This window comes from Hyalella azteca, unplaced genomic scaffold (assembly GCF_000764305.2).
Source record: "Hyalella azteca isolate HAZT.00-mixed unplaced genomic scaffold, Hazt_2.0.2 contig5879, whole genome shotgun sequence".
In the NCBI taxonomy this organism is placed as follows: domain Eukaryota; kingdom Metazoa; phylum Arthropoda; class Malacostraca; order Amphipoda; family Hyalellidae; genus Hyalella; species Hyalella azteca.
In genome coordinates, this window is record NW_025936058.1 from 5,958 (window position 1) to 30,262 (window position 24,305).

At 37.4% G+C, this 24,305-nt stretch overlaps 2 protein-coding genes across 2 annotated transcripts; both read left to right on the forward strand.

Moving 5' to 3' along the window:
- The first annotated feature begins 8,682 nt into the window (after positions 1-8,682).
- On the forward strand, positions 8,683-15,084 carry LOC108672548 (surfeit locus protein 1). The gene is made up of 8 exons (XM_018160240.2): positions 8,683-8,942; positions 9,152-9,273; positions 10,382-10,478; positions 10,931-11,022; positions 12,368-12,440; positions 13,293-13,393; positions 13,633-13,770; positions 14,308-15,084. The coding sequence occupies exons 1-8, from the start codon at positions 8,760-8,762 to the stop codon at positions 14,375-14,377; spliced, it is 876 nt and encodes a 291-aa protein (XP_018015729.1). The 5' UTR covers positions 8,683-8,759; the 3' UTR covers positions 14,378-15,084.
- An 849-nt stretch (positions 15,085-15,933) lies between these two features.
- LOC108672546 (28 kDa heat- and acid-stable phosphoprotein) lies at positions 15,934-23,230 on the forward strand. Its single transcript, XM_047880667.1, has 5 exons — positions 15,934-16,066; positions 19,753-19,859; positions 20,952-21,178; positions 21,798-21,937; positions 22,493-23,230. Exons 1-5 carry the CDS (start codon positions 16,057-16,059, stop codon positions 22,558-22,560), a joined length of 552 nt encoding a protein of 183 aa, XP_047736623.1. The 5' UTR covers positions 15,934-16,056; the 3' UTR covers positions 22,561-23,230.
- Positions 23,231-24,305: the final 1,075 nt, after the last annotated feature.

Genomic DNA, 24,305 nt, shown 5'->3' on the forward strand with positions numbered 1-24,305 from the left:
CACCGTGACGAGTGGCTGAGAAGTTGAAAGAACGATGCTGATTATTCAGATACTTTCCGTGCACGCAGGCAAGTATCAGTAAACAAGATACAACAGTAAAATTTGTTTCTTATTTACATATATTATGTACTTATTTCCGACAAAATTTCAATATTTAATGCTTCTTCTAACTTGAAAATTAGTCTTTGTTGCATTCGACACGTTAATAGACAAAAACTACTTCCTGAAACTTGCCTTTTATTCTAGCGTCATCTGAACGAATTGTTCCACTGCCTGATAATTTAAATCAACGAATTCTCTGGTAATCAACAGCACATGTATAAACCAGTAAATTCTGTCATCTAACTAATAAAAATTTATTATTATTTGTATACTATTTAACGTTTAACTCTGGTCTTCAATCAAACTTGCATAAGAGAAAAGCTTCTGCCTAACTACACCAATATTTAACGTTTGTATCCTATTATTGTAGGAACGTTTTACGTTTAAAATTTCCTTGTTGTATCGCATTTACATGTATTATATACTTATGTTCACCAAAATTTCATTCTTCAATGCTTCTATTAACTTGAAAATGAATGTTGATACATTCTAAACGTCGTTAAATATATTATTAATCCTTGCTGAGACCTGCCTTTTGATCTGTTAACGTCGTCTGAAGAGTTTTGATTTGATAACAGTAAAGGCTTAACCCACAACTCTGGTAGGAATAGCATTATGGATAAGAGAACGTGTGTGCCGGCATGGCAGTAAAGGCTTAACCCACAACTCTGGTAGGAATAGCATTATGGATTAGAGGATGCGTATGTCGGTACGGCAGTTATGGTTAATAACCCGCATAATTGAACTTTCGATCAGCATCTTAGCCCATCGTCAGCGCGACGATTTAGGCTTCCAAAATATTAGAGTATTATTTTCTATAATTATCACATAGGTAGGAAATTCAAACGTAGTCGCAACCGGTCCGGGAATACTGAACACTTCTATGAAAGTCGAAGATTTCTCAGAAATTTCATGCCCAACTATCTTATTCTTATATTTTGACGGTAAAAATACGTCATATATTTTAATCCAGTGCAGCAACTTTTTAAGGCACAACATGGATATGCCCACAGAGGCAACACGTACGTATATAGTTTAAAATTTCATTACTAAAACTCATTTATGGAGACAAAAAAGAAATTTTATCGTAGTGGTATATATAATGTTTGTTGAATGTGACTTGAGACACAATATAAATGTGTCATATTATGTCATATTCATTAGTAAGCTAAAGATATATAATGGACACTTGATGTGTTTTCAGAATAGATTTGAATATTATTGAATTTAAAATATTTTCCTAACTTGTATATAAAAGTCAATTTCAGGGTTATTGCATTTTCAATTGCGATATTTCTTATTTAACATTACTGGTTCTATTTCTTATAATTACTTAATGGGTCACTTCACTTAGTGCTATTGAATACTCAATGGGATTTTGATTGTTTGATTTATTATCAATAATTGTGTGGTCCTCATCCACTTAGATGTTAGTATATTTTCAGAATGATTTCACTATCGCCCTTTACATTATTCAACTTTGAGGTAATAGATTTTCTTGCTCCAGGAAAGTTGCAAGATAAAGAAAAATTAGTTATCTTGTGATTAGCTGGTTCGTTTCTGAAGCTTTGTTGCTCGTGTTTGATGTGAAACTTTATATCAAAGTGAATGGAAGTCACATGAGCATATCCTAGCATAGTCTCCCCTCTGGATTATTTTCTTGAAAAAAAAACTATTTGAGGAGGGACTGAAATTCACTGTCATGTTTATATCTTTTGTGAATTGACAGACTGGCTTTGCTAAATTGTAAAGCGACGAGACCCAGCGTAACTAACTTGATTATGAAATAATTCATCATTCGTAACTTACACTGGTTAGAGTCATTGCGTTTCTTTGTTGTTAACATTGACAACGAAAATTAGCCCACTTCTGATTGCTCGAGAGATCTGAAATTCGGCATGCACTGCAGCCGACTGCACGTGTGCTGTTTGTGTTCACTGACAGTCTGACACTTTTCCTCTACGGCGCAGAACAATAATTACTGTTGTTCGTCTGTTCGAGTACAGACAAACGGCGCAGAACAATAATGTCTGTTGTTCGTCTGTTCGAGTACAGACAAACGGCGGAGAACAATAATGTCTGTTGTTCGTCTGTTCGAGTACAGACAAACGGCGCAGAACAATAATGTCTGTTGTTCGTCTGTTCGAGTACAGACAAGCGTCGCAGAACAATAATGTCTGTTGTTCGTCTGTTCGAGTACAGACAAACGGCGCAGAACAATAATGTCTGTTGTTCGTTCGTCTGTTCGAGTACAGACAAACGGCGGTCTGATGCCTAGCGCGACTATAGTGACCTTGACTTTTACTGCTGCTACTGTTGCTATGTTGTATTGCTTCTGTTGCTGTTGTTGTTGCGGTTGCGGCTGTTGTTGTTGGCAGTGTCATCCCGACAGTTGTTTTAACGCATAATGAGTTACATGAGAAGCTTGAGTACATGCGTGATTTGAGTATGAGTGGCTTGAGTATGAGTGGCTTGAGTTATAACTGGAGTTGAGAAGTACCGTCGAGGCCGGCCTAACTAGGAGCCGAACTTGCTGGCCAGCAAAAAGTCGGTCCTGCCGAACAATGATGGTCAGCAAGACTATAACTAAAGTCTGTGGAACAATTTCATTTAACACAACACATAAATACATTCAAAGAATTCAAACACTTATTCAAAACTCGAACATTATAGTAGAGGGCAAATGCACTAACGCCCACCTAATAGGGACGCTACAGCCTACAGGTGCACTCGAAAATAGTGACAGTAGGTAAGCTCCGACCAAGTGACAGCAATCGAATGAGACGAACTAGGCTAATCAGGCCGGTAATGCCACATCAAATAGCATGGTTGCCAACCCTACAAGCAGCCGTAAAACTTATGTAGCGACCATGTTCATATATTTCCTCCAGTTACCCCCGCAACTCATTTTCTAGGAACGTTGCTAGCCATTGGGAGTGTTGCAATGTTCTTGCCAAAAGTTTTCTTCCAATTTGTAAGGGTCTCGCGCTATTTCCTTTTCAATGGCGCATAGAAATCCACATCCAATGGCTGCAGAAGATGCGTTGCGTTGGATGGCAAAAAGACGAAGCTTATGTTGTTTGCATTGCAAAGTTTAAATACGTCGTGGTGAAGATGAGAGGAAAGGTTATCTCCAATTAACACTTTGTGACCTTCCAAATTCTTACAGAAAGGTAGCAAAAGAGTTTTAAACCAATCATAAAACGTGTCAGCGTTGAACCAGCCACTTTTTAGTTACCGGTACCGACATTGGAGCGACAGCCATGAGGGCCTCCTTCGGTCCATGCCTCTTGCAATCTCATACCTTTATAAACAACATAAGGTGGAAGAAGCTCCCCTGAAGCGGTGCCTGTAAACATCACTGAATAGCTGGTCTTGCTGAAATTCATCACCCTCTCAGGGTATTTTATCTCTCGCCTGAAGATCATCTGGGAGACTGGGACTTCCCAGGGTCATTGGTGAAATTTGTCTCATCGTAGTAGTGACGGTTAGTACGTGGTTTATGATATTCGTGGAAGGAACGACTTGCAGCACATAAGAATAAAATAGAAGTGTCGGCGCTGAAGAAATAGGCCTATGGCCTGTTGCCGATTCTTGAACTTTTCGTGACTTAATTCACAAGGGATCCGGCCTTTGGAACCCGATCTTTCCATAGCTGACGATTGATTGAGATAGCTGCTGGACTTATTGCCCGTGGTCACATGGCGCAATGTTGTCAAAAAAACTTGCTGATAACTTCAGATCTCTGCCCTTTTTTTGTTGATATTCTAACACATTCTCGTAGAGAGCAAGTGCTTGTATCGGGCAATAAAATTATTAACCCAGTCGATGCCAGGCAGATTGTTTTTGAAGATGGTGACCTTCCTGGTCCTGCAACTCTTATTCAAGAAGTCCCTTACAATCATTCGTAGCCTATCAGCAGCAGACAGCACTTGTATACGATTTCCTTCGTACGAGTTTCCCTGTGGGCTTATATTGTCTCACCATTTTAACAGGCTCAAGTGAATTTACTATAAGAGAAAAAAATCATAAAAAACTGAAAAATATATAGGGATCATTTAGAGACAAGCATCATATTTTTTGAGAAATAGATCATAGTTTAGGTAATGTATTTTTCATTCTATGTTGCCCGCTGCACAATTCTAGCTATGAAATGAGAATTCTTATTTACTGGAGCCTTTGCTAATGCTAACCAAGGTTATGCTGACGCTGTGAACGCCTTTCGTAGCCTATCAGCAGCAGACAGCACTTGTATACGATTTCCTTCGTACGAGTTTCCCTGTGGGCTTATATTGTCTCACCATTTTAACAGGCTCAAGTGAATTTACTATAAGAGAAAAAAATCATAAAAAACTGAAAAATATAGGGATCATTTAGAGACAAGCATCATATTTTTGGAGAAATAGATCATAGTTTAGGTAATGTATTTTTCATTCTATGTTGCCCGCTGCACAATTCTGGCTATGAAATGAGAATTCTTATTTACTGGAGCCTTTGCTAATGCTAACCAAGGTTATGCTGACGCTGTGAACGCCTTTTTGAGGCCAGGGGTGTCCCGAGTAGGGAGTAGCCCCGCCTTGCGGAAATGGTCGCCATTTTTTTTATTGAGGTATGTAAATTCTGCAAATGAAGTTTTCATGTTGACACTTCACTCACACTTGTCTGCCACTTTTTTCTAAGCAAAATTTTTTAATAGGGCAAGTACCCATTTTTTTCAGGAATTTTTCAAAACTAGTAAATGTAGTATTTTTGAACTTCTGTTATACTACATAGATAGGAAAAATGTGACATTTATGCCTCTATATTTAGTTTTGCAATATTCCAATTAGTTTTGCTACTAAAACAGTTTAATGCCGTGTCGGAGGACTGTCCTGAGTTACCCTGCCCGTCCCGAGTAGCCCCGGTTGACGGTACTATCAAAGTTGTTAGCAGCATTTTCTTATTAAAGTTACCCAGTGACAAATCTTGAAAATGGCTGGCAACGCTTTCATCGCTTTGGGCAATAAATCCATATATTGGCAACACTGCTTGCACCCTCTGCACCCTGGACAAATGTTAGTGTTGACTGTTTTTAGGATAAGATTAGAGATTAGGCCATTAGGGCTAGGGGTCACATGCATGGGATTTTGTAAAAAGTTTGCAGCTGCCGGCTTGTAATTGGCTTTTAATGGCCAAAGTATGGAATTCACTGCTCGAAGAAATTAACTCACGGCTTGAAGTAATGGAATCACGGCTGGCAAATCCATAAAAACCACAACTCAAAAATTCAGTCGTGGCTTGCCAAGTAGATATATTCCATGCCTGGCCCAATGAACAGGGGGGGTTTAGTGACGTGGGCATGCACCTTGGCCGTTGACCATGAGTCCGGTGCTGAGCTGCTCACATCCCCCCTGGCCGTCACCTATCCTCATATCATAGTGACAAACCAGACATTTTTAGAATTGATTCATTTTTAATTTCCAAATTTTCTCAAGATTTAAACCAATTTCTTATGTATGATAATGCTGATATCCATGATACTTTACTGGTCTACTTATAGCTTGGTGCATACCACTGATTCCAGTCATGGAAAACCTGGAAAGTCATGGAATTCAATTTTTCATTTTCCATGCCTGGAAAGTCATTGGATTTCATTTCAGGTCATGGAAAGTCCTGGAACAAAAGGCATTTTAATTTCCCTCAATACGTAACGTTGATGTTGGCTACATGGCCATGACCACAATAATAAAAAAACAGCTTGCAGACAAGAAGGCATGTGCACTGCAAGTTCTCACTTTCAAGACATGAGTGCTGGACAGTGGACTTCATGCAGGCTTTAGTCCAAAAGCTATTGGACAAGAGCCCTATCTATGGCCTTGGTAGGAACCTGAGATGGCTGGTGCCAAGTCTTCATCAAGAAGGACTGTAAGGAAGCTGACAAGACACAGTTGAAGAACTGTCTCACTTAGCTTGTTGGTGCATTGGTGCCAAGAGATTCCCTAACACAGATGTGGATGGTGTGTGATGAGATGTGCAACTTTAGAGATGACGCACATTATTGCAGTGAACTGAATGCACAGTTTCAAGCATTTTCAACTTCTGATCAACTGGACACTTTTTTGGTATGCCATTCTGTCGAAGAGCACCTACAAGAAGCTCTGGAATGTAGTGCAGATGCTCATGCTCCTGTTCATGGCTAAGCCACGGTTGAAAGAGGGTTTTTGTTCAACATGGAAATCATGACACACAACATGAAAGAGTGAACAGTGGTTGCCCTGGTTGATCATGTTGCACATGTTGGTGGAAACTGGAGGCAGTGCTGCATATACTCTAGCTTTACTCACCATAAATTGCTGGCTCCTGCCTCTCATAGTTTTGATGTAATTTAAAAAAAAAGTGATGGTCTTTGTTACCCCAGCTCTTGGGGTTACTTTGACCAGGTGGTAAAATCAATTTTATTTTTTAGTAAAATAACTCCAGGTTGTGGTGCATTGTAGTAGAACTCTTCTACTTACATATGCAAAAGACAAATTCTAGGAAAGTGTCATAGTTTGCAAATGGGTGTGCTGCCCCCCAATGGGCGAAATGTGACCACCTGATGGCAGCCGTGACGGGGTAACATTGACCGGTTTGGAAATTAAGTTAAAATTACCATATATAAGACTGTAGAGTCTGAAACATAAAGAAAAAAACATTAATAGGTGTATCAAACATAAAATATGTTATATAGGTACCTATGGTAATTTTAACTTAATTTCCAAGCCGGTCAATGTTACCCCGTCACAGCTGCCATTAGGTGGTCAAAGTTCCTCCATTTGCAAACTATGACACTTTCCTAAAATTTGTCTTTTACATATGTAACTAGAAGAGTTCTACTACAATGCATCAAAACCTGGAGTTATTTTACCAAAAAATAAAAAGATTGGAGGGGGTACTCCGACAGGCTTTAAATAATAGCTCTTTTTCGTGGGTCACATTATTAATTTTTTAACCTATTATATATGCAAACTTTTTAAATCTTTCTATTGTGTTACATAGCCTTAGTATTAGGCCTTTGATGGCCATTGACAAAATTTTTCCATGTCAAATCGTTTTTGATTTTGGGGGTTTTGTTAAAAAAACAAAAAGTGGTCAAAGTTACCCTGCCGGTCAAAGTAACCCCATTTTACGGAATTACAACTAAAGAAGGGGGAGACTGTGCAGGATTCCCCCATTTAATAACCGAGCCACGGCCAGAGTACAGACTCTTGGTGAGGGATCACTGTCCGTGGTAGGATGAGGCTCTTTAATGCCTTGCCAAAAGCGCTGAGAGGAGGGGAGTTTACCCTTAACAACATTCAAGAGACGACTGGACAAGTGGCTGAAAAAAGGTCCTGGATTGTCCAGTAATGGGAAACTACCTACCCTCAGCAAGTGACAAGCAACAGCATCTTGCATCAGCTGGCCCAAAGGAGGGCAAATAGACAGAACACGTCCAACGTTACACCCAACAACGACTCAGAGACGGAGGACAACAAAGGCAGCGCATCAGCGTGACCGGGGACTAGGAAGTCCCGAACTCATCATAAGGTAAGGTCATAAGGCCTGGAGAAGATGACCATCACCAAGAAGATGCAGCTGGCAGTGCCAAAACAGCCTGCATTACTTATTTGGCAGAAGAGAAAGAGCAGAATGCAACCGCCCACAAAACCCAGAAGATCGAGGAAGGCTTTGTTGGATGAGTTAGATGAACTGAAGAAGAAGAAGAGGTGTACGGAGGAGGGCATCAAGGCACTTGAGCAAGCAGCAGATGAATATGCAGAAGCAATGGAGAGAAAGGGCGATTTGAAAGTTATCTCAAAGTTCAATGCCATGAGGGGATCTTTGAAAACAAAGCTAGACACTCTTGAACTGAACATTAAAGAAAAAGTTGATGAAATAGCTGCCAAATAAATACTAGGGTGGTGTTAAAGAGCATTCTGAACTGTATTGACATTATCATGTACAATCTTGTGTGCATTACTCAATATTTGTTATGATTTCACATTATTGAACTCATAATAATACCAGTGTGGGCTTGATTTTCAGATATGTGTCATTTCTGTTCCGCTGTGTCTGCCTGCTCTATGCATTTGCACGTTTGCCATTTATCAACTGTAGGAGATGATAGCATATGCATGGTTAGTTTTTCAGTCATGCTAAACCTGTCATATACGAGTCTTGGAAAATTATATTGATGGTCATGGAAAAGTCAGGTAATTTTTTTTTCTAAATACCAGTATGCACCCTGTATAGGGCTCAAAAATAAACTTGAGGGAGAGTGTAAAAAAACTCTCTGCTTTCAGGCATGGAATATATCTACCTGGCAAGCTGCAACTGGATTTTTCAAGCCATGGTTTTATGGGTTTGCCATCCGTGATTCCATTTCTTTAAGCCATGAATTCCATATTTCAGCCATGAAAACCCATTTACAAGCCTCAAACTTATTATTTACAAAGTCCCATGCACATGTTACCCCACATCACTAATTTTACCCTAAAAACAGTCACTATCATTTGTCTTCACTTAAGCAGCAACTGAACAAGTGACAATTCAGTCATATAGTTATCCAATTGAAGGCGGAGTTTCAATTGAAACTAGGGACTGAATGTGATTCATAGTTGATCTTTTACTTCTCAGGTTGAACAAAAAGTAAAAACATGTTGAGAAATATTTCAAAGTTGCTTAGAAAAACTGCTTGTCAGTTCGGCATTTCAGACCTTCGTGGTACTGCAAGAATGCCACTCAAGAACAAGTTCTCCACATCAGCTGCTGGCTGCATACAAGCTGTGTCTTCGGTGTCACACAGGAGGAAACCTAATGCCATGGCCTATGCTCTTCTGGTGAAAATAATAAATGTTTCAGTTTGGACGAATTTGTCTGACTTTTCTCTTCTCATAAGCCGTTTGTATTGAATTATTTGAATAACATTTATTTAGTTCATGTTTATTTGCCTATAAAATATTTTCTTTAAAGTTCCATTTTTCTTGCCATTAAATCTTAATTTTTGAATGGGTACCTTGGCCAATAATATTCATCATTACTCCTCCAGATAATTCCTGGGTCAGCTTTTTGCCTGGGCTGCTGGCAAGTGTACAGGAGGCAGTGGAAGCTGAGGCTCATCAATGAACTGCAAGACAAGATGGCACTGCCACCCATTGAACTACCAAATGAGTAGGTAATTGAGCATTTCATCATGAATCATATAATAGTTAACTATCTGCTTTCATAATAAAATAATATTTGTTTAAAAATTACTCTTTTTGAAGGCAACACTTCTAAAGAATTCACTGTCTCTGATGTTACACATGTATAATGAATTTCTAATTTTATTATTAAATATAAAAAATTAATTTCAAATTTTATTTGTACAATTTAAAAAATTTAAATTTTCAAAATTATTTATTCTGTCAATTGATACATACATTGTCTCTGACTTTACAAAAGTGTGCAAAATTTCAGATCGATTGGACAGGTAGAAGTGTGTTAAATATTGATTGTAAGATGTATGTAGCACATACATTTTTTTTTCAATTTGTTTAATTTCATAAATAAAATTTTTTTAATTTTCAAAATTATTTATTCTGTCAATTGATTCATGCATTGTCTCCAACTTTACGCAAGTGTGCAAAATTTCAGATTGATTGGACAAGTAGAAGTGTGTTAAATATTGAATATAAGATTTGTAGCAGACAAACAAACAACAAGAAGTGAAGTTAAAGAGAAGTGTTGTAAAAATTAATTACTCGAATAAAATCTATGTTATTTGGGGAGTCACACAGTCAGTTACCAACAACTTAATTTTTACTGGTCTAATAAACATGGCTTACTTATTGCAGATTTGTAACTATCCAGTTTTTAACTTTAAAATTATGTATGGAATATAGTAAAGATAAATAGGTAAAGAGCAAAATAAGTTTAGAAACCAAGAGCATCATATCAAGGGCTCTCATTGCTAAAGAGAGTGAAAATTTCTGGCAAATTTTTTCCATCATTCAAAGCATTAAGCAGAAATGCAGCTGCTTTGTAGCTCTGATCTCTCTCCTGATCATCCCATGTGATGATGCCTGTTTGACGTTGCTCTTGTGTGCATTTATATGATTCTTGACAGCTCAGTTTTCAAGAATTTTCTTCTTAATGACTGAAATTAATATTATGAAATATTGCTATCCATTTTTCTTTTTTTCTTTTTTGCAATGATTTTGTGCTGTTATTTGGGAATGTCCCTATGCTTTTCTCAATTACTGGAACTCCGTTGATTCTACTGATTGTTTGATTCCAGTTTATCAATGCTGCAAGACTTGGAGTACAGGAAGGTGCTGGTGAAGGGCACTTTTGACCATTCCAAAGAAATGCTTTATGGGCCTCGACCAGCTCTGGTGAGAATCCATGAGCCTTTGTTGGTTTAGTTACTAGTACTAAATGAACTACCTTGCATGTTCTATATACTCCCTTCACTCAATATGAATTACCTTTCATGTACTATACACTTCACATATGACAAATTACTTTACAATATTTATATATACTCGTGTCATGCCTGACACACATAATGTCGTGTTTGGTCAGTGGTGCACACTGATGGCTTTTCTTCTCTGGTTTGAGATGAGCTTGCATGATGAAAAGTCACATTGAATCTGTGACTTCGAGTTACTTATTCTCATCTAAGTTTTATTAATTTTTACCAATATTCATTTCAACTTGGACATTTCTAATAGAAGGTTCAAATGCAAAGACTACCAGGTAGTAATTTATATACAATTTTTATGGATTTCTCACATTCATGTGTGGATAGTATTATTTTGTACCTAAGAAATCCTTCATTCCCCAGTATGACGGCCGATACAAGGAAACCGGCAGCCTCGTCTCATCAGGATCGTCTGGATTTTGCATCATCACGCCATTGAAGCTCTCAGAGACTGGGTGAGACCTTCTGCCTTGAGCTGAATTACTTGTGCTTTATTTATACATGTTAACTAATTTAGGTGTTCAGCTTGGAAAATGCAAATGCATAACTATTGTCGTGTGCAACAGGTTGTCACTATTTGAACATTCTGTCCCATTAATTTTTCTGTCTGTCGTAGCTTGCAGCGACAGATAGTATCGACATAGATGATATGACATAGATATTACCCTATCGGCTTGACATATATATAGTATGACATAGATAGTATTGTATAGACAAGATAGTATAGACAAGAGAATGAAACCTTCAAAAGCCATGAGTATTTCTAATCATGCCAGCTGACAACACTAAGTCCTATTCAATAGTCATGAGGAACAATCATTGCTCCTGCTACCATAATTATTCATGAACTAAAATGTTTTATCAAAGAAATTTCGAATCAGAAAATATTATTCAACCATAGATTCAAAATTTGAAGGGTAAGTTTAGTATTTTTAATGTTTTTAATGCTATCTGTGCTTTGGAGAGGCAGACGCAGTACACATGATTCTGGCAGAGGCCTCTGACAAATACATTCACAGAAACTCAAACCTAAATAAAACAGATCCTCAAACCTGCAATAAAATATATTGGCCTCTTTATTGTCTCCTTATTTCAGTCTCGTGAGGATGATTCCTTGTGGTCATTGCTGCTGATATCTCACATGGTTATCAGTGATAGCCTCATATTTTTGTCTACTACTGTACCCCTAAACCAATGACTCAGCAAAATAAGCCGCATAGGTAATATTTAAGTTATGTAAATTATGCAGTTTAGGTCTCTGTTTAGTGACAATTATCAGCCATATACCTATATATGGACATCAATGTCCATATTGACTCAGTTGACTTGGAATATGCCCAAATTTAACTTGTGACATACTAGTATCCATTATACTGGTGATTGAAATTTGTGCATTTTCTTCATTAATTGCTATTCATACATATTTCCCAGTGGACTTTTATAGTTTCTTCCAGATTTATTTGTATGAGAATATTCTCTTATTAATATTTAGACTTGTGTTTTATTAGTTTCCAAACAAAAATGTTTTTTTTTTTAAATCATGAAAACCACAATGTTGAATGGGGTTTTTAATTTAGGTGTGGTGAAATTATCCTCATGGTTGATAATCAAGTGATGTTTGAACTAAGGCTTACTCCTTTGTATATGTTAATACTGTATCACGTATTAATCTCCATTGTATTAGTTAATACTGTATCATGTATTAATCTCCATTGTATTAGTTAATACTGTATCACGTATTAATCTCCTTTATATTAGTTAATACTGTATCACGTATTGATCACCTTCTTATCACGCCAGGGAGACGATCTTGGTGAACAGGGGCTGGGTGCCCAAGAAGTTCAAGAATGCCAAGACTCGTCTGCAGGGACAGGCAAGTTCTGATATTTGAAAATTCACAATTGTTTTCTACGGTTTTGAAAATGCTGAACTTGTAATTGGCTAATTGTATTGGTTGACTAATCATGTCTTCATAGATAATGTTCACATTGAACGCAGAATTTAATTATGAATGTTGTGCTCCTCATGAAAGTTTAGCGTGGCTGTAATTTTCTGCAGGTATTCAGGAGTGCTTGCAAAACGTCCTTTTGTCCAATCGTTGCTTGACGATATTTTCATCGTGTTCATTTTAAGTAACTAAATAACCTTGAGTTTGTTTGCTTAGTTACCACCTGAGCCATTTAGCTTTCCTATTGTGCCAAGGACGCTCACCAACACTTCTATTGGGTTTGGCAGAAATGATTATCTGATTGTAAAATAGACGTTTGTTGTAATAGATTTGATTGTTGTTTGAAATGTTTTGTTGATGAACATTTTCCTGTTTACTTTTGATACTAATCTCATGTTATGTTAAGTTTTTCATTTACTCAATATACATATTTTGAATTAAGTGTAATTGTTCACTTTTTATTCGAAGCCTTTGAAAGGCCAGATTCCAACAGTAAAAGTTATTATTCAAAGTGCGCTCCTTTTCCTTCATAAAACAAATTATGACCAATGTAAATCGTTCTACTGTACTAATTCTGGTGACATGGTCTTAGGTAACGCATCATCAAACTTTTACTTTGAAGAATTTTCCGCTATCTATTATCTTTTTTACGCAATTTTTTACCTCATATCACTTGCTACTTGAACAAATTTGAATGATTTTGATATTATACTCTCGTGAAACTTGATCCTATGCAATGACATTGGATATTATGTATGACTTGTTCTTTCTGTTTAGGTTGAAGGAGAACAAGAGATCACAGGCGTGGTCAGGCTGCAAGAAAACAGATCACCTTTCATGGCCAAAAGTTCTGCACAGAACCAAATGTTTCTCTACAGGTGGGACTAATATACCAAACCAGACCTGACCTCTTTCGTGTGCTCTGAGCACATGTTACGGACACTAGAATTTATTCATGGGTCATGTATTGCTTGTGAAAATAATCTTTTACTCCGATGGAAGATGTGAATATGGATGTTAAATATTAAATCGATTAGATGTATAGGAGGAGGCACTATGTTGTGGAGCATGATGATGCTTGATGACAATTATTTAAATTGTGAATTTAACCGTACAGAGATGTGGAGACCATGAGTGCCATGACGGGCAGCTTACCCGTCTTCCTGGACGCCTGCACGGGTGTCCCTGGGGGGCCGATGGCCGGCCAGACGCGCGTCTCAATCAGGAACGAACACTTGTCATACCTGCTGACGTGGTGAGCTGAACACTTGTCATACCTGCTGACGTGGTGAGCTGAACACTTGTCATACCTGCTGACGTGGTGAGCTGAACACTTGTCATACCTGCTGACGTGGTGAGCTGAACACTTGTCATACCTGCTGACGTGGTGAGCTGAACACTTGTCATACCTGCTGACGTGGTGAGCTGAACACTTGTCATACCTGCTGACGTGGTCGTTCCGGTCCTTCCTCCCTCATGTCTCATTCATGGAGTGAAATTTTTTTTACTAATTTTATATCATTGTTTCAACCTGAATCTTTCTATTTCTGATCATATTCCTTGCATAAAACTTGTAACCTCAGTTCACAAAAATTCTTATTCTTCACGAATTTACATTCTTAATACTTATCTACGTTTCGTTGTATAAAACCACAAACTTTCTTAATCTGCTAAAACAAACTCTTTTTGTCACTTTTTCTTGTATTACAACTAAGCAGTGGGTGTTTGTGGGATTATTGATATTCAGTCGTGAGTGACGATCAGTGATTTCATAATACGTTTCTTTTTCCAGGTACAGTCTGAGTTTCATCACGTCTTTCCTGTGGTACCGAAAATACATCAATCCAAGGGCGTTTATTTGATCATTTGTCAACGGTTCATGTGCCGGAATCTTATTTCATTGAATTGTTTATGTAAATTCATCCCAGTGTATATCTAAAATTGCTATTTCATGAAGCTGTGAACATATTATTCGCCATGGGAAAAATAACGGTTGAATGCACGGTTGATTTTACTAGTTTCGTATTTTGAACGTTAGGGTATATTTTGTTAGTTCATTTTGAATTTGTTCACTCATCCTTGTTAAGTGTATTAGAATGTATTTATGCGCTTCCGTTTCTTCAAGACGTGCTTCATCACCTTGGAAGATGTTCAAGCACCGATTGTGTGCGAATTTAAGGTCATTTAGAACTAGTATTTGCTATATCACTGTGTTAACATACGTCGTTGATCAAGAAACTAGATTATATCTAGTTGTTTCTTTCATTGTCCCAAAGACCCACAACCAATGTGGATAAATGATGCTGTGACTCCATATCTATGTTGTAAGTCTTGAAAAACACATTCTATTACTATGCACCCCATCCCCGGGCTGTTTTAAATTCTATTTATTCTTATTCCAATTTTTTCAGCACCAAATGTTGAGACATTGAACTGTCGCGTCTGCTAACGAATAACATTAAATAGTGATGCCGGCGCTAAAGAGAGGCCTGATGTGGCCTGTCGCCGATTCTTAAACTTTTCTTGTGACTTGTTCGCAGAAGATCTAAAATATTGTCATTTGACCGGATCTTTATTCTTTAGTGCATTTGTTTCTACAAATATTTAGCAATATAAATTGTCACATTTTGACTTCTTTAGGAGATCTGCTTGAATCGTTATCACAAAATCATATTTTCTGATTCATTTCTACGGCTTGGCTACAAATCAGGCGCTCCAACACTGCCAAAATATGAAGCGATAATAATTTTTGACACACTCCTTTGTAGGGAGAGATCGAGTACAAATTAAGTTTATTGACGCTTTACAATATTGTGGGGGTATCAGCAGTGAATATTATTTTATGAATGGCTTGTCTTCGACTATTCATTGCTAAATTTTCATGCTAACAAGGTTTCAAATGAGCTGTGACCTTGCTGTTTGGCCACTTGGCCGCCTAAGTAGCTAAATTTTGTTGTCGAATTGATCAGTTTTCTTTCCACTATTTTCAAATTCCTGTATAATATGGGGAGTGCAATAACTGCACATGATTCAATTGAACGTTTCTTCCTTACTCGACCATACTGTAGATAGATTAAGAATTCTCTACTATCAAACGACTTCCGTTAATCGATCGATCATTTTCTTAGTTTTGATTGAGCTATGTTTGAGCAGATATTTTTTCATAAACTGAACAAGATTAACTAAATATAAGCTTGTTGGTCTCATGAAGTATAGTTATTCCGGATAATACATTCATGAGCAAAATTTAATTGATATATTTAGAGATTTGAGCCTATAATGTTAGGAACCGAAACAAGACTGAAAGAGTTTTTAAATCATCCTTTGTAAGGTAAAATATAGTATTTATAAATTATTGACAAATACATCCAAGTATTTGGGCACTTTCTAGGGAAATTTCGTTTCCCGCTGATGTCTCCAATTTTGTGCGTTTGCCGCTGACGAGGAAGATCTTGCAACCGCGGCAACGATTCTTTGTCCTTGCTGCGAAAATTATTTGTCACGCCATTGATTGAGGCGCGGTGCTATTTACCGTGTCAAAATGCCCAGAGGTATGTTCGTCGATATCACTCACAAAATCATATGATAATGTCAATTATATATTTATGGTGGTCGTGGCATGGGCATGCCATTGATTAGTATTTATAAAAAAGTCAAGGTTCTAACTCTAACCATATGGTTAAACTAAACTTCATGATAGGAATGCTTATATTAGGCTAGTAGCCTAGTAGGTATTCACTTCTAAGGTTTTTTATGGCGAAATATCATTCACTTAGAAATTAAAAACTGCCTAATTCTCTAAAGAAATGTGCATGTGCTTTAAATCAAATAAATCAATGAACATACCTACTAATTAAGATCAACACTGTTCAGACTGAGTTCAGTGATACTGAGTGAGTTGTTGACTTTTACTTCAAGTTGAGAAGTTGAGCGGCTAAACGTCCTTTCGCTTTTGGCCTTTGACTGAAATTGACTCTTGACCATTGACCGTCATGCGTCATATCCATAATCCACGATATTGTTTGGTTGCCGTTTACAAAAGTCTATTGACAATTGACATTGATTGCTAATATAAAGAACTAGACATGTGTTTACTATAATTTATAGTACTACTAATTAGCTAGTTTAAATGTTGAACCCCCATGGCATATTTCTATGCTTTGTTAATGTTACAAGTGAAATTTATCACCTGAAATGAAAGCTTTCAAGTAAAATGTGAAAACTAAGGTGACATGAATTCCCTCAGGCTCATTATAAATATAAGTAGGGTAAACGCAGTATATTCTCATTATTCTGATTTCTGACACATTAAGGACGCATCAAGAAATGAAAAACTATAAAAAATAACCGTATGCGTTACTTGAGTTCTAGACGTCACCATTTCAACCATCAACGAACGCATGGAACTAGAACAAAGCTTAATATAAAGGAAAAACTAGAGAGGTGACGGAATTACCCACGATGTTGGAATATACCGCGTTTACCCTATGTAACATTAACAAAGTGTATCTGTGAAAAGTTTTCTTGGGGCTACACCCACTACAGCCAGAATAAAAAATTAATAGAGAATCAAATTACTTTGCATCAAGTTTATTTATTGTCATTGATATTCAACAATAATGACCAATAATTATAAAATTTTGTAAAATTTAACACGAATTAAACTATAGTTTAAGGAAAGCCAATAATGTCCTAGAAAACCTTTCTAAAAATAAGTGCTTCATGATGGCATGACCAGATGACCTGTGGCGTGTTTTTAATAATTATTGATAATTTTAATTTTTCAATAATTATGAAAATATATATCTTATAGCCTAATCAATTTTCCTTATTTTCAAAAATGAAATTATTTGATGGAAATAGCTATGCACATATCATATTAGAGAATTTGATAAAAAGAACTAAAATTTGACTTTTCATTTATATAATAATTTGGATCAGTATGGAATTCTGTATAGTTAATATATGAAAACGTATCGAAAAATCAACCCTACCACCGCGTTACACCACCTCACCTTCCACTGCAGTGAAATCATATAAACTGANACGATCTTGTACTATCACTGTCTCTTATACACATCTAGATGTGTATAAGAGACAGGTATTGTACATGCATGCATGTCCCAAACTGTGATGTGCACCATATATGCCAGGGGTCACCAAACTACGGCCCACGGGCCAAATCCGGCCCGCGACGTCAATTCATCAGGCCCGTCAACGGTACTTTAATTTGCTTGATAAAACGGTTGGAACACAAGATGTTGGGATACAATTTAAATTTTCTGTTTATAATACTAGGAAATTTTTGTGCATGTGTATAATACTAGGAAATTTTTGTGCGTGTGGAGACTTTCTGACCGCTATGTGCCTTAAATTTATTATTTTTAATTTTAAATTATTGTATCTAAAAATTCTTGTTTATTGTAATGTTTGTTTATTTCGCACCATCCTAAGTCCTTCCTCATCACATCCCACATTTAATGAACTGGGATCTTGAAACTTCAGGGAGAGGATAACTTCGTTTGTGATCTCTACAGAATCATCAAAGGATTTCGGAGAAAGCTGTCATTGTTTGAAACACAACTGGAAGGAAAAAATTTCTCTCATTTCACTGTTTCAGAGAGATTTGCGCTTCAATCGCTGAAGATTTCAACCTCGATTTTCCAAAAAGATTATTCGTGACTTGAAGAAGCATTTTTGGAGAGATTCAGATCTCAACAGAACTGAAAGTGACATTCTCCTGTTACAGAATCCGTTTGATTGTAACCTTGATGATGTGCCAGTTGAACTACAGTTGGAGCTCATTGATTTGCAATCAAATTTCTTGTAGAAGCACAGATAAGAAAGATTTGTCAAATTTTACCACTGCTTACCTCATCTTGAGTTTTCTAAATTGAAAAAAATTGCCGCTGGAATGGCATCAGTTTTTGGAATAACTTATGTCTGTGAGCAAACATTTTCAAAAATGAAGTAGGCTATGTGAAGTCAAGACGTCAAACAAGATTGAGTAATGAACATTTGAAAGCAATTCTCTTGATTGGATGCAGCAATTCCAAAGCAAACATTGATATCTTGAAAGAAAAACGTCAGTTTCACAAATCTCACTAACCTTTTTTGCTGTTTAGTTTGTGAGATTCGGATATGTGCACACTAGGTCTGATCTAACTATCTTTTTGCTTACGTGGCCTTCTTTGAAAACCTTTTAGTAAATAAAATGTTGGTTGTCATTGTTTTTTTTATTAACATGGAATGCTAAACTTAGTTTTTCGTTTTTTTTTCCAGAGCTTTCATTTTGGCTTGCAAGTATTGAACAGAATAATTTTGCGGCCCGCGCTCATCATTCTTTCAGTTATCCGGCCCACTGTGAAAAAAGTTTGGTGACCCCNACTACAAATAAAGCACAAGTCTTTGAATCTTTCTTTGCTCAGCATGGCAGTTCATGTATCGCAAATTAATCTAGCTGAGTTTTGTGCTAAATTCATGAATATCAGCCAAATTCAGTTGTTAAAGAAAGATTCAGATTCAAGACTTCAATTCCAATGTGTCCTATTTTCTGGAAATTGCAGGCAAAAATAACTGCTGCTTTATTTGTTTTCTATAAAATTGTCCCATAGATCATTTTAATGCATTTTCATCAACCTAACTGACTAAAAGGCCATGTGCGTGAATTGGTTTGAAATCTATCTTCTGCACTGAGTGTGATTCTAGTTAGTTCAAAAGTAGAGGTACTGCTGACATAAGAAAAAAGTAATTTTGTTTATGCTGATTGGATTTTTTACTGTTGAATCATGAAGAATTGTTGTAGTCGTGTAGAGTACAACTTTAGCTTTTCTCATTGAAACAGCCAAGCAATAGCCAAATGTGCTGGTTTACTTGGCTGATCAGTAGTGGATGAATAGAATGAGAATAATAATTGTCAGCAGTTACAGATATCAAAGCATTTGCCATATTTTGGTCTGATTTCTGAAAGCTCTACTTTTCTCTACTTGTGCTAATGATATTGTCAAGGAAAGAATTTATTCCACCAATTATGGCTGCTCAATAAATGATTATTTCTGTTTAATTTTTTAATTTGTCATCCATAGTCAACTTGTAAGTTATATTCAAGGCTATTTTTGTCTGACTTTGTGATTTATGTCAAACTCCTTTGAACCCATGTAATTGATTCAAAATGTATGCTTTAGTGGTCTTCATTCTGAATGATGTCCATGGTCTAGTCTCCTGTCTGACTTCTCAGGTCGAGGAGGTGGTGGTGGAGGTCGTAAAGGTGGTCGACGTCAGTTCACCAACTTTGAGGCAGAAAGTGAGAAGAAAGAAAGAGAAGAGAAGGAAGCTAGATGGAGAGTAAGTTCCAGAATTTTGCTATTATACAAAGTTTTGATGCAAAATTTCAAATTCTGGCTTCATTTGCTTGTCATTCTAAGAAGAACTGAAGGGCAAGCCTTGCAATAGCCTATAACAACTGAGCCTTGCCGACAGTCTAGCATCAAGTTTGCTATCTGTGCGATATGCTCAAACATTCAATAACCTGCTTAGCTTTGGAAAATTAGTTCAGGTTCTAAAAAAAATACATATGTTATATATGTATGTATGTAAATATATATAATATATATTTATTATTGCAGCCTTTTATGAAGCCATAATATGGTAGCTTTGTTTTAAAAATGACAGAATAATGATGTTATGTAAACTATATGGAAAATTGCTGAATGTTGGATCAAGTTTATTGCCCCTTTCAATATTCATTCCTTCTGAAAAAAATTATTTTTTTTAATTGGGCTTTCATATGAATTAGGCCAGGAACTGTACTAGCTAACTTTAATTTACATGACCAGTCATATTAACTCATTGCCAGGCCCAAAGAGGTGAAGCAGACTCTGATGAAGAATCTGGTTCTGGGGAGAGTGGTAGTGATTTTTAAACAGGGTAGCCAGACGGTCTTTTTTTCCGGACAAATTCCGTGATTTAGTTTTTCTCAATTGCGTAGGCCGGCAAAAATTTATGATAGGCCAGGAACTGTACTAGCGCACTTTAACACGTTGACTACGATTGCTTCATCTTGTACTATTATTTCATTTTTTGTACTGTTTTTAAACAGGGTAGCCAGACGGTTATTTTTTCTGGACAAATTCCGTGATTTAGTTTTTCTCAATTGCGTTGGCCGGCTAAAATTTATGATAAGGGTACTTCCTAATTAAATTTTAAGTACTGGAAAAAGAAAATAAATGGAATTTTTATAGCGGAACCTACAAATAAACTAGTATATATTGGGTTATCGGCCTTTTTGGCCTTTTTAGTTCTCGGATTTGGCCGATTTTAGGCAACCTGAATTATGCACCACTTAGTCCTGGAGAAATACATTTCGTGGTACGCATATGTACCAATATGTAGTCAACGTGTTAATTTACATGACCAGTCATATTAACTCATTGCCAGGCCCAAAGAGGTGAAGCAGACTCTGATGAAGAATCTGGTTCTGGGGAGAGTGGTAGTGAATCAGAAGAGTCGTCTGAAGAAGAAGGAGAAGCCAAGGCCCCTAAACCAAAGGGTGTATCTGGACTAATTGAGCAGCGCAACCCTAACAGAACTGGTGTGAAGGAGAACCGAAAAGTGACTGACTTGCCTGAAGGTGGAGTCAAGGTCGAGCTCTCCAGGCGGGAAAGGTGAACATTCACAAAGGTTATACATGCATCCCATAGCATCTTGTCCAAAGTGGTGCAGTTTATAGTCTAATTTCGGTTTATATTGACTAGCATATATGACATTGCATGCAAATCCATTAATATTATGAGAACATTTTGATAGTTGGATATAAGCTTTATTATTGGACAAACTAGTACTTGCCAGCTGCCTCTGGGAAGAAGCACTAAATTTTGTACATTATTTTGCATCATTTGTATTCTCACTGTATAGGAGTATTATATTATGCCCTATAGAATCACTCTTGTCCATGTCATGCTCGTTCCAGTTACTGACGTTTCTTAATACAAATTATTTGTTCTCCATTTTCACTTAGTCTCCTAATCTCTTAATCACGCTATTCATTTGCTAGTTATCATGCTGAATGGTCTTACATAAATTCAATCAATCCACTTAAATTTTGGATTTAACTAGTCCAGATTTCCTCCACTCAACTTGATGTATTTTAAGTATTAAATTTTTCAATAAAATGTTCTAATTCTTTTTTTTTATATGATTACTGTTGGTCCATCATTTCAAGACAACCATTGAAAGAAATATTTATTGGTCACCATTATTAATGCGCAATAAATATGATTGCAGGGAGGAGATAAAGAAGCAGCAGTACGTCAAGCTGCAGGAGGAGTGCAAGACCGACCAAGCTCGTGCTGACCTGGAAAGACTGGCAATCATCCGTGCACGCAGGGCTGAGGCTGAGGCCAAGCGCAAGGAGGAAATGGAAGGTGGGGGCAAATAGAGTGGGTTTGTTGAAGGCAAGGCCTATAGAGTGGAGCAGCAAAAAACGAGGCCAGTAGAGTGGGAGAGTGGAAATTGAGGCCAGTAGAGTGGGAGAGTGGAAGGTGAGGCCAGTAAGAGGCCAGTAGAGTGAAGGAGTGGAGGGTGAGGCCAGTAGAGTGAAGGAGTGGAGGGTGAGGCCAGTAGAGTGAAGGAGTGGATGGTGAGGCCAGTAGAGTGAAGGAGTGGAGGGTGAGGCCAATGGAATGACGAACTGTGTGGTGAAGGATATTATTTTACTTCTGTTAGAACCCACAAATTTGATACATGGAGATCGCTAATAATGCTATGAATTTTTTCAACGGATGGGTAGGTTCAAATAAAATGTGAAGCTTACTAAGTGATCGAGTCCTACCGTTTGCATTTGCAAATTTATAAAATGAACTATATATTTATCAATTAATATTTAAAATATATAACTAGTGAAAACCCTAACGTTGAACAAATCGAGACGCTACAATTAAACAAGATGAAATAATGCAAGATTTTTTTTTTCTTTGCAGCCAAGGAAGCCGCCAACGTTGCCAAGAAGGAAACTCTACCCAAAGTTGGCCCAAAGAAGAAGAGTTGATGAAAAGAGCACCTGGCCACTCGTTCTTTTTTGTTTTTGCTGCCCTTATCTAAACACGGTTAATGTCAAATTAATGTTGAAACGAAGCCTTTTTAAGTTATACGGTAGCTGTAGGAATACCTGCCAGCTATCTCGCATGGGCATCTTTTACTTTTAAACGAGTGACTCGCGCAAGATTTCTGAGAACAATCCAATCTTACGATTATTAGGTGAATTTATCATTATTATTATTTGAATTAGTTGAATGGACGATACTGAAAATTTTTGGGACATGCTAGTCATGCTTCGAACTAAACTAAATATTTTTATTGGGATTATGGATTATCAGTCTTAAAGTAAAATCTTCTGACTTTGATCTTGCATTGCAAAAAAAAAAAATTCGTTTCACTTTGTAACATCGTAATTAAGTTAATCGTGAAATCCTGATTTGCTCTATCTTTCAAAAAATTCCTTGAGTTAGCTTCACTCGCTCCTGCTCTATGATGTTATAGGCCATTAAATGTTACCCTGTAAGCATGCGCGCGCCGAATCAATCTAGGTGAAACTTCGCCAAGTGCGCGGCGTCTCTTCGTTAAACGAGAACTAGCGGTGCCACTGCGATGTCGACTGATCATTTTTCTAGAATGAATGTTGAGATGCGCGTCCTTTCAAGTCTAATAACTACCTTCAATAATTCCCTCCTTATCCTTTTCAACAATTCGAAGCATAAACGCGCGAGAATTTTTCACTCATTACATTGGAACCATATTGATAGAATTCGGTAGCTTGTATACGTTAAGCAGCACAATATAGATATCGTGATGCTAATGAACAGTGATACCAAAGCATTTGTCTACGAATTGGATCATTTCAAATACTCGAAATGGACCGCAGCTGTGGAAATTTGAGGTTTTCCTACAAGCGATGGAAATCAATTTAGTTGAATCCTATTCTGAGCTTTCTGTTCCCGCCCATTCCTCTGCTGCAAGAAGACTTTCTCGAAGAAGGACTTTCGTGCGCTCTGAACGACATCCAAGACTGGAGGAGCGATGTGATCCTGCAACTGCGGAGCTTGACGATCTTGTACTATCATGAGCTACAACTCATGGAAGCCATGCAAGAACTTGCCAGTGCGCTGAAAGTCGTTTATCCAGCGGCACCGTGTCCGTAAATAGCCCAATAAATAGATTGGATTGAAGACATGTCGTCACAAGTCTCTCGAACTCTACTAACAAGCCTCTCGTAGATGCATCTGGACGCTCAGTTGGCTATAGACGTTAATTCGGATTAGGTGGCTCGAGATGTGCGAGCTGTGGACAATCAAATGGTGCGATAGTCCATGATTTAGTTTCAGCAGCAACGCTATGAAAGTACTTTCTTCTCCAGATGCAATGCGTTGAAACTAACTCTGGCTACACTGGGTCCAAAGCTCGTGGATGATGGTACCGCCGAATACAATTAAGGAGAATAGGACAGAGTGACTACATTGAGCCCGGAGTGGACAGATGCCCCGCTCATTGCTGATGTTACAGAAGGAAGTTACATCAAGGCTTCAGCACAGGAGGGAAATCCATAACCCAGTGATGAGATGCTTACACAAATGGCTAATTCTGAAGTCCAAACCGAGGCTTCTGGTGCAGAGGAAGAGGCAAGTCGTGTAGATGCCGGAGAAGCTGCGAACGGAAGCAGCAGTGGCAGCTTTGATGCGGACATGGAACACGAGACCATCGATCTCTTCATTGAGGACAGTTGGTTCCCAGCATTAA